At 47.0% G+C, this 14426-nt stretch overlaps 1 protein-coding gene across 1 annotated transcript in view; it reads left to right on the top strand.

The window, feature by feature from the left end:
* Window positions 1-14426, top strand: part of CHTF18 (chromosome transmission fidelity factor 18) — a 39137-nt gene that overhangs the window by 4902 nt on the left and 19809 nt on the right. Inside the window, exons 6-14 of the mRNA XM_066640487.1 lie at window positions 1452-1504; window positions 1849-2002; window positions 3135-3347; window positions 3860-3957; window positions 4348-4471; window positions 7016-7152; window positions 7697-7790; window positions 12239-12337; window positions 13838-13968. Of these exons, the coding sequence (XP_066496584.1) occupies window positions 1452-1504; window positions 1849-2002; window positions 3135-3347; window positions 3860-3957; window positions 4348-4471; window positions 7016-7152; window positions 7697-7790; window positions 12239-12337; window positions 13838-13968 (1103 nt within the window). The remainder of the gene's footprint in view (window positions 1-1451; window positions 1505-1848; window positions 2003-3134; window positions 3348-3859; window positions 3958-4347; window positions 4472-7015; window positions 7153-7696; window positions 7791-12238; window positions 12338-13837; window positions 13969-14426) is intronic.

Genomic DNA, 14426 nt, shown 5'->3' with positions numbered 1-14426 from the left:
GAGGCTGACTCCATCATTGGTAAAAGCAGTTTCCCTTTGAGGGAGGAGGAACTGCAAAAAGTGGGACTCTGGACAGAACAGGGCAACAAAGATGAGAAAAAAGTTTTTGGGGCTTTGTGGTATAGGAGAATAATAACTTGGTATTTATATATTGCCTTTCTGATCATCGGATTACTCCTCTGACTTTATTCAAGGCGGTTTACATAGGCAGGCGTTTCTAAATCCCTCAAGGGGATTTTTACAATCATAGTAGGTTCTCTCTTCCAAGAACTGCACAAAATTTCAGATGGATCTTTCTGATCTGGTCTGGCCTCCAATTGACTCCCACGCAGGCTGGCAAGCAGCTCCTTCATCTCTCACATGGAAGGCAGCCAAGAGGCTTCTTCGCTCACACCAGAGAGCAGGTGGAATAACTCAGCTCAGCTTGTCAGCTGCTTCAAGTTCTTGCCAAGCTGCTGGTAGCCTTGAATTGGCGACCTTCCGATCTTATCTCTAGACCAGACCTCCTGCCTACATCATCAAAATGAAGAAAGGAAGGGGAAACAGGAGAGAGTTTTATGAAATGATGAGTTGTGTAGAGAGGGAGAATAGAGAAACATTCTTCACCTTCTCTTGCAACATTGATAAAAGGGCCATTCAGCGAAACTGCTTGGAAGGAGATTTAGGGCTGGCAAAAGGAAAACCATCTTCATTCAGCGTGTCATTAGCCTGTGGAACTCCTTGGCACAAGGTGCGGTGGTGGCCACTAGCTGAGGTGGCTTTAAAGGGGTATTGGACAGATTAGCAAAGCTGGGGAGGAGGTGATGCTTGTCATTAGCTACAAGCCATAAGGCTGCATGGAAACAGGCAGGATGTCTTTGAATACCAAGTCTGGGGGGGCAAACGTTTGGGGGGGGTCACGTTATGTTCATGCCCTGTTTATGATTATACTGGAGACATTTGGTTGGCTGCTGTCAGAAACAGAATGCTGTTAGTCAGCAGCCAACCAAATGTCTCCAGTATAATCATAAACAGGGCATGAACATAACGTGACCCCCCCCCAAAAGTTTGCCCCCCAGACTTGGTATTCAAAGACATCCTGCCTGTTTCCATGAAGCCTTATGGCTTGTAGCTAATGACAAGCATCACCTCCTCCCCAGCTTTGCTAATCTTTGCTGGTCAGATCCTGCAGGGCTAACTTTGTTTTGTTTGCCTTGGAACACCTGCACCGTTCAAGTTGATAGTAGGGAAGATCTTGATGTTTCTCTTCGCCTGTTCAATCTGGGATGTGGAGAGGTGGGAGCACAGAGGAAGAATGACATGTGTTCCCTTTGACCTGTTAGCCAGTCAATAATCAGCAGTTGATGCTGGATTCTTTTTCTGCTGTATCCCTGCACGTCCTTCCCTGCACGTCCTTGCTAGGTGTTTGAGCATGTTGCTCTCAGTTTGATTGTTCTCTCTCTGCATTTCAGCAACAGAGGCAGATTCTTGAATCTTCACAGCGGCTGACAGAGATTTTTAACAGGTGGGTTTGGTAAGATCTCACTGTTCTTTGGAGAAGCTTTTGTCCAGGCGACCCTGGCCCTAGCTAACATCCCAGAAGGAGAGGGAGCTGCGAGAGACCTGTGGGTCACTTGGTTTCCATGTTTCCTCCTGCCTTTCATTTTCTCCCAGAACTGGCATCATGCCAGTTAAGGGTTTCCATTCTCTTCAAGTAGTGTAGCTGTGCTGTCCATGCTGTGGAAATGTACTTGGATAGCAGGAAGGGATTTAGCTTCTGTTCTCTGGCCAAGATAGGCTCTGTGTCCTACACAGCAGAGAAAGCTACCATTCCTTCTAACTCTTAGGACCTTCTCTCCCTTGTTACAGCTGTCTCGGGGAAGGAGAGGTTCAAATGGAGACCACAGAGAACATGAAAGAAGAAGAGAACAAGGATGGGGCAGCAGAAGACCAGTTGGCTCACCATTCCCTCTGGGTGGACCGCTTTACTCCCAGGCACTACATAGAGTTGCTCAGTGATGATGTAAGGGTGTCTCAATAATGTTTGCTGCAAGATAATGTCTGGTGTGTATACATGTCCCACAGCAGCTTTGCACCAGCAGAGACTTGCAGTTGAGTACTACATTTATTTAGAATCCCCAACTAAGTTTCTGTAGTCCTTATGACTTCAAAAGAGAGACTGAGAAGCAGGTGGTCAAGGTCTAATGAAACGTCAGAAGCTGGGAGTGAAGGCAGAGAAGGATTTTCAGCTGTCATAGAGTGGGGTTTCAGTGGTAAGCACAATTGTTACCTGTGGGGGATCTGTTCTAGGACACACATGCCCCTGTGGATATTGATTTTTGTGGATACTTGGATCTGCAGAAAGCCTTCAAAGGACCTCCTAGATGCAGCCAGAAGCAAGAGAATACAAGCTAGAATACAATCTGAAGAGAAAAAAGAAGTGCTTTCCAGTTTTCACCAAAAACTGGAAGTGCCTTTCTGATGCCTCCAATAGGAATTCTGAGGCTCTTCAGACGTGGGGTTGGCACCCATGGTGAGTCAAATCTGCAGGTGCCAAACCTGCAAGGGCAAGAGTGACAAGGGCCAACTGTACTCTGTCAGCCCTGGCACTGAGCCCCCCCCCATATCATTGACATAGTGATAGGAACCTGATGAGCATGCTCCTGAGCATTTATACAGTGAGCGTTCAAGGTGCTTTTACATGCATTGCCTTGATGCTCTTCTTTCAACTTCCCTGTAAGTATTACCCCCATATCACAGCAGGGGAAGATTGAGGCTGAGAGGGAACAGCATGCCTGAGTCCACCACATTGTAAGAATTTGTAGCCAAGGTGAGATTTGAACCAGGCAAACCCTGATTCACAGCTCAGTCTCTTAACCATCTCATTACACCTGATGGGTTTCTGTGTAACTGGAGAGGCTGCCTGTTCTTTTTTTGAGCAAGAGTTGGCCCAGTCCAAACAAGTAAGCTAATTTGTGTATTAGTTGCAAAAGAACATGCAAGTTTCTGGGCTACACAGGGCTCTTTGTCTGATCTCTGCTGTAAGAAAGGTCCTGTGTTACTTATGCTTGCAAACCAGCAAAAAGCAGATGGAGTTTGAGATGTTTCCTGTACCTGTTTTCATCCTCCTCTGATAAGTCTTTTTTGGCTCTCAGTACACAAACCGCTGCCTTTTGAAATGGCTGAAGCTGTGGGACACAGTTGTGTTTGGGAAAGAGAAGCCTGTAAAGAAGGCCAAGCCGAGTGCTGTGGACCACCAGCCCTTCAAACATCCCAAAGAACAGCAGGGCAAGTGGAAGAGCAAAACCCAGCTAACAGAGGAGGCCCTGGAGGCTGAGCTGGACCCACAAAACCGGCCAAAATACAAGGTGAGCAAGGGCAGTTCCGGCAGAAAGAGTCTCTTGTGGAACTCCCTTCCAGCATTGCGCACCCAAGGCCCAACGTTATGTTCTTAATAAATGTGTCACATTTATATATGCTTTAGAACAGCAACCCCCAAACTTTGTAGCACCGCAACCCTCCTCATCCTCTGTGGTGGGTGGTGACTCAGTACTCCCTGATGTGCTGCAAAGCCTTATTGGGACCCTCTGGAGACTGCTTCTGGGTTGTGACGGGCTTGTGACCCCAATCCATTGGCCTTTGCAGCCCCATAATGCCTGAGAAAGCAGCCTGGAAGTAAACAGAAATTGCAGGCACAAACCAGAAGTCGCTTCTTACTGCTTCCTTAAGGCATTCTGAGACCCACAGAGGGCAATGAAGTGGGTCGCGGGCCCAGTGAGACCTGGAAGCAGCCTCTGGAGGTTACCTGCAAGCCTGTTGCACAAACCTGGATTTGGGTATTGATATCTGTTGTTGTCTTTTCTCCTTCTGTCATCTGCAGGTTGCCTTACTATGCGGCCCTCCTGGACTGGGTAAGACCACATTGGCACATGTCATTGTGAAGCACGCTGGGTACAATGTGGTGGAGATGAATGCCAGGTCAGTTGGCAAGAGAAGCACGTTTCCCCTTTCCCTGCTGAACTTCTGGCAAGATATTTGGAAGTCCGAATAAACTGCCAAAAGGCTAAGATGCTAACACACTGATATTGTCAGGAGGAAACACTGCATACCACTTAGAGCTCATTAAAATATGTGTACATTGTTTTGAGACACCCTATATTTATTTTGTGGCATAGGCTTGTGACCTCTAAGACTGCAATCCTATACACACTTTCCACACACACAGTGGGAGTAAACCTCACTGAACAGAATGGAACTTACTTCTGAGTAGACATGAATAGGATTGTGCTGTAAGAGGTCTACAGTGTTCCATAGCAATGTCCTGTTTTCCACCTTCCTGAACTCAGAATATTTTTTTCCCTTCCCCAGTGATGACCGTAGCCCAGACGTCTTCAGAACGCGAATTGAAGCTGCCACCCAGATGAAGTCTGTGTTGGGAGCCAATGAAAAACCCAATTGCCTAATCATTGATGAAATAGATGGAGCTGCCACGGTAAGAGAACCTCTCCTTTGGTTCCAAAGCAGCAGCCAAATGGAGAAGAAAATATAAGACGCGCCCTGCTGAATCGGGCCCAGGGCCCAGATGCCTCAGAAAGCACACAAGATCCTGTATCCTGGTGCTTCTCCCTTCCAACTGGCATTCAGAGATCGTTTGCCTATAAAACTGGAGATTGCATGTAGTTATCATGACTTGTATCCTAGGATTGACTTCTCCATCAATCTGTCTGATCTCCTTTGAAAGGCATTTGGGCCAGGTGCTGTCACCCCATCCCCTGTCAGGATGTGACTGGCAGCCTTGACTGATTGCCATGTGGGACTCCAGAATGCTGAGGTCTTGTGTACAGTCCCTGCATGGTTTCAGCCATTATACAGGTTGAGACTAATTCGCATGGGTTCTGTTCCAAGCACTCATGTGGATGGCAAAAAACGCACTATAGCAAATCCATAAAAAAAACAAAGTTCCTTTGCTCCATACACTGCTTTGCTCAATCACACTGCTCCAGTGTGATTTAAAAACAGCTTTGCTGACCTTTGTGATGTAAGATAAGAGTCATTAACAAGACAATCCATCAATCAGTTGTCCTCCAAGAGCTTAGAAAGGCGCTTCATTTAGCCCCTCCCTTCACCAGTGCAAAATTATCACCTTTCTTTCACGTGCGGGAGGGAGGGGCCCACTGGAGAGAGAAGGATTGATGGATTGTCAGCCAGCTGTGCCCTTTATCTCTTAAGCCTCTTAAGGAGGCTATTGTTAAAGGATTGTTCAGTTTTTTAAACTGATTTTAAAGGGATGCATTTTTCCCCTTCTCCAGGGATCAGCACATTCCTTCTCGTTTGCAGGGGCCATTCGTGTTGAGTCAAATCCGTGTATAAAAAATCAGTGTATAAATAGGCTGGACCTATTTATAGAAACTTGCTTTAAAAAACACACATGTGAAATATGAGGTGTTTGTGCTTTTTGTTTGTTTTGCCCTAGTATGTAATTAAAGTTTATAAAATTAGGAATGCCATGGAAAGAAAACAGGAAGATTCCTTCCTCTGGTCATAGAATTTGGAATCACGTGCAGCGCAATCCTGACTTTCGTTTAGGCCAACACAAGCCACTTTAGGCAATCCTGACTTTTGTCCCTTGCCCAGGAGGGTCACAAACATGCCGTAAGCTCCTCATGAGTCGGTTAGGTCCCGTTAGGGAGAAGGGCGGGATAAAAATAAAGTTTTATTATTATTATTATTATTAGGCCAACACGTGGAGGCACACCAGTCTGTGCATGCTGACTTAAGCTTCCACGCCAACCACCGGGTCTTGTGTCAGCTGAGCTCAGCCGACACAAGGCGCTGGGGTGGGCAGGGAGGAGGTGGGAGGGAGGCATTCTGGGGTGGGGGAAAGGCAGGTGGTGGGCAGCCCCAGGGGCGGGCGGGCGGGGAGGAGGAGGCAAGGCTGAGACCCAGCAGTTTTGCTGGATCCCAACCCTTGTTTCCGAGGAGCAGCTGTTTTCGGACTTATGCCACCTCAGGAGGTGGTGCAAGTCTGACGAGACCCATTGGGGCCAAGATGGCTTACCCAGGTGTAAGGGGAAAAGTTTCCCCTTACCTCTGACTGGGCCACTTTGGAGACCTATCCTGTGCTGGATACAGCGCAAGCCTCTTGGCTTGCCTGTTCCAGTACAAGATAGGTTTGCATCCTCAGTGAGGTTTGGCAAAAGAAAAGTCCCTCTTAAGACACTGAAGAATTAAGTTGAGGAATTGACTGTCCCAATATGTTAGAACAGGGGTGTCCAAAGTTTTTGGCAGGAGGGCCACATTATCTCTCTGACACTGGGGAAAAAAAGAATTAATTTACATTTCAAATTTGAATAAATTTACATAAATGAATATATTACAGATGAACTTATATGAATGAATGAAGGTCTTGCAATAGCTCAAGGCCTATAAAAGGCCTGGCACAAAGCAAGACCAGCCTTTCCTTTGCTGCCACTGCTGCATCACAGACGTGAAACAGCAAGCAGTGGAGGGAGCCCTCATCCCACAGCTCACGCGAGAAGTCAAACACTCGCCCTCACGCTGAAAGCAGTTGCGTCAGGCCAGCATGGACTCCAACAAATCTCCAGAGGGCCAGAGGCTCATTAGAGACTGGGGGCTCCCTGAGGGCCACATTGGGAGTCCTTGAGGGCTGCAAGTGGCTCCAGGTCCGGTGTTTGGGCACCCCTGTGTTAGAATGACCACTAGCCAAAAAAGGGTTCGGACAAATTGGGGATAGATCTTGCCAATGGCTGTTAGCTGTGATAGCTAAAAAGAATCTCCATTCCAGGAGTAGTGTACCTCAGAATGCCACATGCAAGTGGCAGGCAACTGGAACAGGCTGTTGCTTTCATATCCTGCTTGTGATATGTCTAGAGGCATCTGACTGGCTGTTCATTGGAAACCAGAATCTGGACCAGGTGGATCCTCTCTGATCTGTTCTGATTCTTCTTGAGTTCTCTGGTCTTTTGACGTCACCCATGTTGTTGACTTCTCTGCCTGCTCTCGTTCTGCTCTGCAGGCATCTATCAATGTCCTGTTGAGCATCCTTAACAGCAAGGCTACTGAAGCAGAACTGGAAGGCAGCAGCAGTGGGAAGAAGAGGAAGAGCGAAGGCGGTCTGCTTTTACGGCCCATCATCTGCATTTGCAATGACCAGTAAGCAGTTCTGTCTGGGCCAAGAAACTCATCTGTGTGCATGTGAGAGGGAGCTGCTTGCAGGGAGATTAACAGCCCAATCCTATCCACGCTTTCCTGGAAGTAAGCCCCATTGACTGCAATGGGACTTACTTTGAGTAGACATGCATAGGATTGGGCTGTAAGCCAAAGCATTTTGGCAAAGGCAGCAGGTAGCTCTTTCTGGTCATCGCCTAACGTTTTTAAAAATTAAAACTTGAATATTTCTTGTAAAAATCCAGGTTCTGAAAAATAGCAGATTTGTTTTTAAATTTCTGCTTGACCCTTGCATTCTTTTTTTAAAATCTTCTACCATTGTACTTACTAGCTTTTCTCCACCGTGTTGAGGGTAGACCTCGCTGTGCCTCAAACACCTCCTGGACACAACCGCAAGTTGCCATCACGAACTGGAAGTGGCTTCCTGTCATGTCCAGGAGGCCGTCTTAGGCACGGTCTCAGCTTCTAAGGATGCTTGAATCAGCAGATCAGTAGGGCCCACTATATAGCTCTTCCCTGTGTTTTCCAGGTATGTCCCTTCTCTGCGGCAGCTGAGGCAACAGGCCTTCCTCCTTAACTTCCCACCAACAGCTCCACACAGGCTGGTTCAGAGGCTGCATGAGGTTAGTCTGAACCCAAATGCACATCTTTTCACTGTTGTTTCTTGCTTCTGTGTCCCTTGTTTTCTGCATTGCAAGCTTTGTGTACACACACGCACACATTTAAAAGTCTCTGCCTGATCCTTTGTGGCAAGTACAGCACTGCATGCAGCAAAAGTTTGGGGCCAAAAGCGGTGCAGCTCAAGGTAAGGGGAAACTTTTCCCCTTACCCCGAGTTGCACTGCAGCAGCCCCAATGAGTCTACTTGGTTCTGTGCCATGTGAGGAGGTGGTGCAAATTTGAGCAACCTGGGACTACCCGGGAATGGCATCAGGATCCAGCATAATTGCTGCCTCCCACTCCCTGCCTGCCCGCCCATGGTCCTGTCCTCCCCCTGCTCCCTGTCACCTCCTCCCTGCCATCCCCATGCCCTTCCAGACCCCTGCATCAGCGGAGCTCAGCCAACGTAACTGACCCCCATCAGCCTATCTCTCCAACGAGTGGCGCAGAAGTGCTTTACCGCACTTTTGTGACACTCCTGGGCCAGCGCAAAGTACTTGCGTTGGCCCAGGTGCATTGTAGGATTGCACCCTGAATCATATATTTGTTCCTGCTGTTCCCTCTCTACGATTTAACTTTACCCAGCTGGGCTAAAAAAAATATTAATGCCGACACGTATTACAAATACACAAATATAGTAAATAATCTTCTTAAAAACTAGTTATACCAGATTTATTGATATATGCTCAAATTATTATTCCATTGTTAAATTAATTTTAACATTGATATTCCCTTTCTCTCCCACTACGAAATTAGATACTCTGGTCCATCCAGAAGATGTCCCCCAAGATTTCTCTTCTGATCTTAAAAAACACTTACCATGTATACTCGCCTACAGGTTGAAAAATTTATGCCAAAAATTATGCCCCAAAGCCTGAGATCCTAGGTCGATTTATACCTGGGTCAATGCAGTGAATAGAGCAGAGTCCTCTGGGAGTTTCTGGGAGACTCAGCAGCTGACTGGTGAAGGGGGCGTGGAAATGGGCTGAGAAGCAGGAAGCAGGTGGAGAAAAAAGGAGACAGTAATACGGTATTCAGTCTCTTCTCCAGGCAGGAAGAGAAGTGAAGGCGCTTCTGGGAACTGTAGTCTGTATGGGCTGCTGCTATGGAAGTGCAGTACATACTCCCACAAAGCCTCCCCACAATTCCCAGAAGCCCCTTTACCTGCCTTCCAAGAGGGGAAATGCCTCCTTTTCTTTTGCTGCTGCCTCTGAACATTCCTGGCAAGTCATTCGCAAAGAATTTCTCTCTCTCTCTCTCTCTCTCTCTCACACACACACACACACACACACACACACACACGCACGTTTAGGGGTCTGGTTTTTTTAAGACCCCAGGATGTGATCCTCATTTCCCTCTGAAACAAGGTCCCAGGCTGCAATGCACCGTTACTTGAGCGGTGATACTTACAGGTAATTGAGCGGGTGGTGGCAGCCCAACTCCAGAGGGTCTTGGATGAAGAGGATTATCTGGATCCTTTTCAATCTGGTTTCAGGCCGGGCTTTGGGAAGGAAACTGCCTTGGTCGCCTTGGTGGATGACCTACGCCGGGGACTGGACAGGGGGAGTGCGTCCCTGTTGGTCCTGCTGGACCTCTTGGCGGCTTTCGATACCATCGACCATGGTATCCTTCTGGGCCGATTGGCCGAGCTGGGAGTTGGAGGCACTGTTTTGCGGTGGTTCCGCTCCTACTTGGAAGGTCGGTCCCAGATGGTGGTGCTGGGGGATGCCTGTTCGACACCCTGGCCTTTGAGGTGCGGGGTGCCGCAGGGTTCAATTCTGTCCCCCATGCTATTTAATATCTACATGAAACTGCTGGGAGAGGTCATCCAGGGGTTTGGAGTGGGGTGTCATCAATACGCTGATGACACCCAGCTTTATCTCTCCTTTCCTCCAGACTCCAGGGTGGCAGTTGAGGGCCTGGAGCGCTGTCTGGAAGCAGTGAGGATCTGGATGGGGGCTAACAAGCTGAAATTAAATCCGGATAAGACAGAGGCTCTCCTGGTTCGGAAATCCTCAATGCAGGTGCTGGATTATCAGCTTGCTCTGAATGGGGTTGCACTCCCTCTGAAGGAGCAGGTCCGCAGCTTGGGGGGTCCACCTGGACTCGCAGCTGCTCCTGGATTCCCAGGTGGCGGCTGTGGCTAGGGGGGCCTTCGCTCAGCTTCGGCTGGTGTGCCAGCTGCGTCCGTACTTGGATCGTGCAGACCTGGCCACGGTGATCCATGCTACGGTGATATCGAGGTTAGATTATTGTAATGCGCTTTATGTGGGGCTGCCCATGAAGACGGTTCGGAAACTGCAATTAGTGCAGAATGCGGCGGCCCGTGCGGTCACTGGAGCTAGGCGGTTTGACTTGGTCAGCCCGCTTCTCCGGGGGCTACATTGGCTGCCCATTCGTTTCTGGGCCCAATTCAAGGTGCTGGTTTTGACCTTTAAAGCCCTATACTGCTCTGGGCCAGGCTATCTTAGAGATCGCCTACTCCCGTACAATCCAGCTCGTCCTCTTAGGTCATCAGAGAAGGCCTTTTTACAAGTGCAGCCGCCTAAGGAGGTACGTGGGGCGGCGGCAAGAAATAGGGCCTTCTCAGTAGTGGCACCAACGTTGTGGAACTCCCTTCCCCTTGACTTGAGAATGGCTCCCTCTCTGGTGACTTTTCGGCGAGGCCTGAAGACCTTGTTGTTTAATCAAGCCTTCTGAGTTCATGGCCTTTTTAACATCTTTTATACATCTTTTAGTTGCTTTTTACAGGCTTGATTCCTCTAAGTACTGCTGTTTTATGCTCTTTTATTCTGACTTTTATCTGACTACTGTTTTTATGGGTTCTGCTAATGTGTTTTTAATGCATTTTTAACTGTTTGTGAAATTATGTTTTAATCTGTTTTATATGTTGTTAGCCGCCCTGGGGAAGAGGGCGGGATAGAAATAAAATTTTATTATTATTATTATTATTATTATTATTATTATTATTATTATTATTATTATTATTACTTAAGAGTAACACCCATGGAAAGCACTGGGTCTGCTTCTGGGTAAGCTCAGTCCTTGTTGCTTGTCTCCCAATTGAACTGAACTGCACACTCCCAATTGTTTTACATATAACATGTTTTATGTTGCATGTTATATGTAGAGCCCCTTTTATATGTATATGTTATATGTAGAATCACTGGCTTAGCACACGAGGCACCTTAAAGAAGGATTTGACTGATGGTTCTACTGGTATGTTGTTTACAGGCACTTACTCTGATAGTGTTTACACAAATGCTGTGAAGACCAGAATTTTAAAAGTTAATGACCAAAAATGCATCTTATGATCTTTTATTGTATTTTTAATAAATTAGAAACTACAGTTTTTAGGTAACAATTACTGGAAGGTTATTTTCAGGATCTGGCTTCAGGTAAAATCAGAGAAAATTATAGTCAGATACACCCCCCCCCCTCATTTTAACCCCCGACTTATCCGAGGGTTGTAGAAAATTCCATGTTTGGGGCTCAAAACCTGCATTCGGCTTATCTGTGAGATCAACTTATGGGCGGGTGTCTGCGGTGATTTAGGGCCCAATCCTATCCAAATACCCAGCACTGGTGCAGCTGCAGTGCAGCCCCAAGATAAGGGGACCAATGTTCCCATACTTCAAGGAGGCCTCTGTGACTGACTCCCCACCACAAGATGCAGTGCATGCCCCATTGGCACACCTGCACAGGCACTGCAAAACTGGATAGGACTGGGCCCTAAATCGGTTTGGCTAGATCCTACACTTTCTACATCCAGTTGCTTTTTGGTGGTGGTGTTAAGGCTTTCCAATGTGTGCCATATATTAGCCTTGCAGCAATTAACAATATTTTAAACCAAATCTGTTTTTTCTAATTGACGATCTTGCCTTTTTAACAAAACAAAAGAATTCTGTGTTTTGAAAATAAGATTAGTATTCTGAAAAATCCTAAAATTAAAGACTTCATATATATATGAAGTTATAGTCTTCCCCCCCAAGTTTAAAGTTTGTCTCCCCCCCAATGCCATCTCCTCATTTACGCCATTTCTCACCTGTGGGCACATTCTGACTGCTACAATTCCCTGAGGTGTGGCGGGTGGGTGTGTGGGATAGGATTTGCAATACCCAGGCTTTGGCGTACACTCACAGGAGATTCGCTTAGCCCTCCCCCCCTCGCTGGCATTCAAATCCTAGGTGAAAATGGCAACTGTGATGTAGTTTGCTACTTTGCAGATTGTTGGCCCTCCTTAGAGGACAGAAATGTGGGCTAGAAGTATTTAAAGAGATATGTTAAAAACTGACACAAGCACGTGTAGGCTGGTGGGCTACCCTTTTCCTTTTGTGACAGCTAGTCGCTTTTGTGGGTGTCGCAAGGCTGTTGGTGCAGCAACTGCTAACATGCCAGCCTCTGCATTTCAGATTGCTGTCCAAAAAGGCATGAAAGCTGACATGGGGGCGCTTGCGGCACTGTGCGAGAAGGCAGAGAATGATATCCGCTCCTGCATCAACACCCTGCAGGTATGTTGGCACACCAGTGATCTTCATCCATCTCCTGCCCCTTTGCTTACCAATGCAGGAAAAATCCCCTAACACAATGATGCTTTGCATGCAGAAGATCTCAAGTTCAGCCCTTTGTCTGCAGGCTTGGCATCCATGGACTTTAGTATCTGGGGTGCTGAGCCTGCAGGCGGAGGGCTTCAAGGACCTCCCTGGTGTCGCCAGAAGTGCCTTCTGGTTGCATTCAGGAGGTCCTGTGAAACCCTCCCCATGGATTTTGTTATCTGCAGAAATCGGTATCCAGGTGGGTCCTGGAACAGATCCCCCATGGATACAGAGGGCCCATTTTATCTCCAGGTATCTCTGCCTCTGACCTTGAAGAGCCTCTGCCAAGTCAGGGTACACAATAAGGGCACAATCCTAACCAGGTCCATTCAGAAGTAAGTCCTATTTTGTTCAATAGGGCTTATTCTCAGGAAAGTGTGGTTAGGATTACAGCTATCGGGCCCAATCCTATCCAGTTTTCCAGTACCAGTGCAGCCGTGCCAGTGAGGCATGCACTGCATTCTGTGGTGGGGAGGTAATCACAGAGGCCTCCTCAAGGTATGGAAATATTTGTCCCCTTACCTTGGGGCTGAATTGTGGCTGCACTGGTGCTGAAAAGTTGGATAGGTTTGAGCCCTAAGTGGACTATCAGCCTAGTTTAGCATGAGGCATGTATTTCTATGACAGTGCCATACAAAGACCCAGCTTTATTTGGGTTTTGCTTTGGAGCCATCCTGATCCCAAGGTCTTGGGATGGGAAAAAGCACTGGTACCTATAAAGGTGAGATATCTTTCCTCAAAGGAGAACACTTGATCAAAAGGTGGGGAACATGGAGGTTAATCAGCAAGGAAGGGAAACAGAGGAAATCGAAGTCAGTGGTTCGAAATATGAAAGGGCAGAGATAAGTATGGGCACATCACGAGAGGGGGTTTCAAATTGGTGAAGCAGGGCAGAACAGAAATACAGAAAGGAACAAAGCCTGCATCTTAACAATATCACACAATCAATTTTTATACTCATGGGGAGAGGCAAGGAACTGCTGAAGCTGCTGGACCACGTTTCACTACAGCCATGAACTCATGAAAATGCTTTAGAGAACAAACCTCCCTTTGTGTGGAGTATGGGGATAATTGCAGTGGACTGCCTTGTAGGGGTGTTGCAAAACTTACAAAAAGATAAATGAAAGCCCCACCAATGGGATGCTTCTTCAGCTGTGTCTCTGATTACTCACAGGCATTGACCAGATGCTTTCAAGCATCTGTAAGGACTAGAAATGCAAGGCCCCCTTCTTTTTGGGTCATGGAAGTTAAGATTCTCAGGATGTTCGATGCTGCATACTACAATTTCTCTCACAAGAATCTTGATGTGTTCACACCACTTGGGTGAAGGGTGACGTTGGTGGCACTGCAGCACTTCCTGCCTCTTGTCCTCTTTGATATGTCTGTAACTCTAATCTCCCTTGGTCCTGGTTCCAGTTCCTGCACAGCCGTGGCAAGAAAGAATTGAACTCAAGGATGGTGCAGACCACCAGTGTGGGTTTAAAAGACCAAAACAAAGGACTCTTCTCCATCTGGCAGGAGGTTTTCCAGCTCCCAAAAGCTCAAAGGTGAGGTGAGATGAGAGAATCTCTTCCAAGTCGCTCTAGGAGGAGAAAAGTTAACTTCAAGCTGCCCTGCCAAGAAGCATCTTAATACACTTTTTAATGAGCACATGTACAAAACATTCAGAACTTAATTGGAAGAACTGGGGAAAACCTGGCCACATTTTTTAGAAATGAGGTTTTATCTGCATTTCATGAAACAATGAAAAAAAATCATGCAGTCCATTGAAAAGTTTTGTGCTTCCAAGATCAAGTTCCTACTCTGGAGTTTCTTGTCAGACTCAGTACTTCCTCCGGAACTTGCCCTATTTAGTAAGAAGGTTCTTACTATTGGCCTTGCATGTGATGAATTAGGTGCAATGACTTTAGATTAGCCTTTCAAAACCTTGAAAGTAAGGCTCCTTGATATAGAGCAGCAAGTCGCTTATGATAATGCTTCTAAGGTTTGTTCCCCACTTTATTTT

Source organism: Tiliqua scincoides, chromosome 13, assembly GCF_035046505.1.
Source record: "Tiliqua scincoides isolate rTilSci1 chromosome 13, rTilSci1.hap2, whole genome shotgun sequence".
NCBI classification, from domain to species: domain Eukaryota; kingdom Metazoa; phylum Chordata; class Lepidosauria; order Squamata; family Scincidae; genus Tiliqua; species Tiliqua scincoides.
Note: the sequence above shows the minus strand (reverse complement) of the source record. Positions and strands in the feature narration are given on the sequence as shown.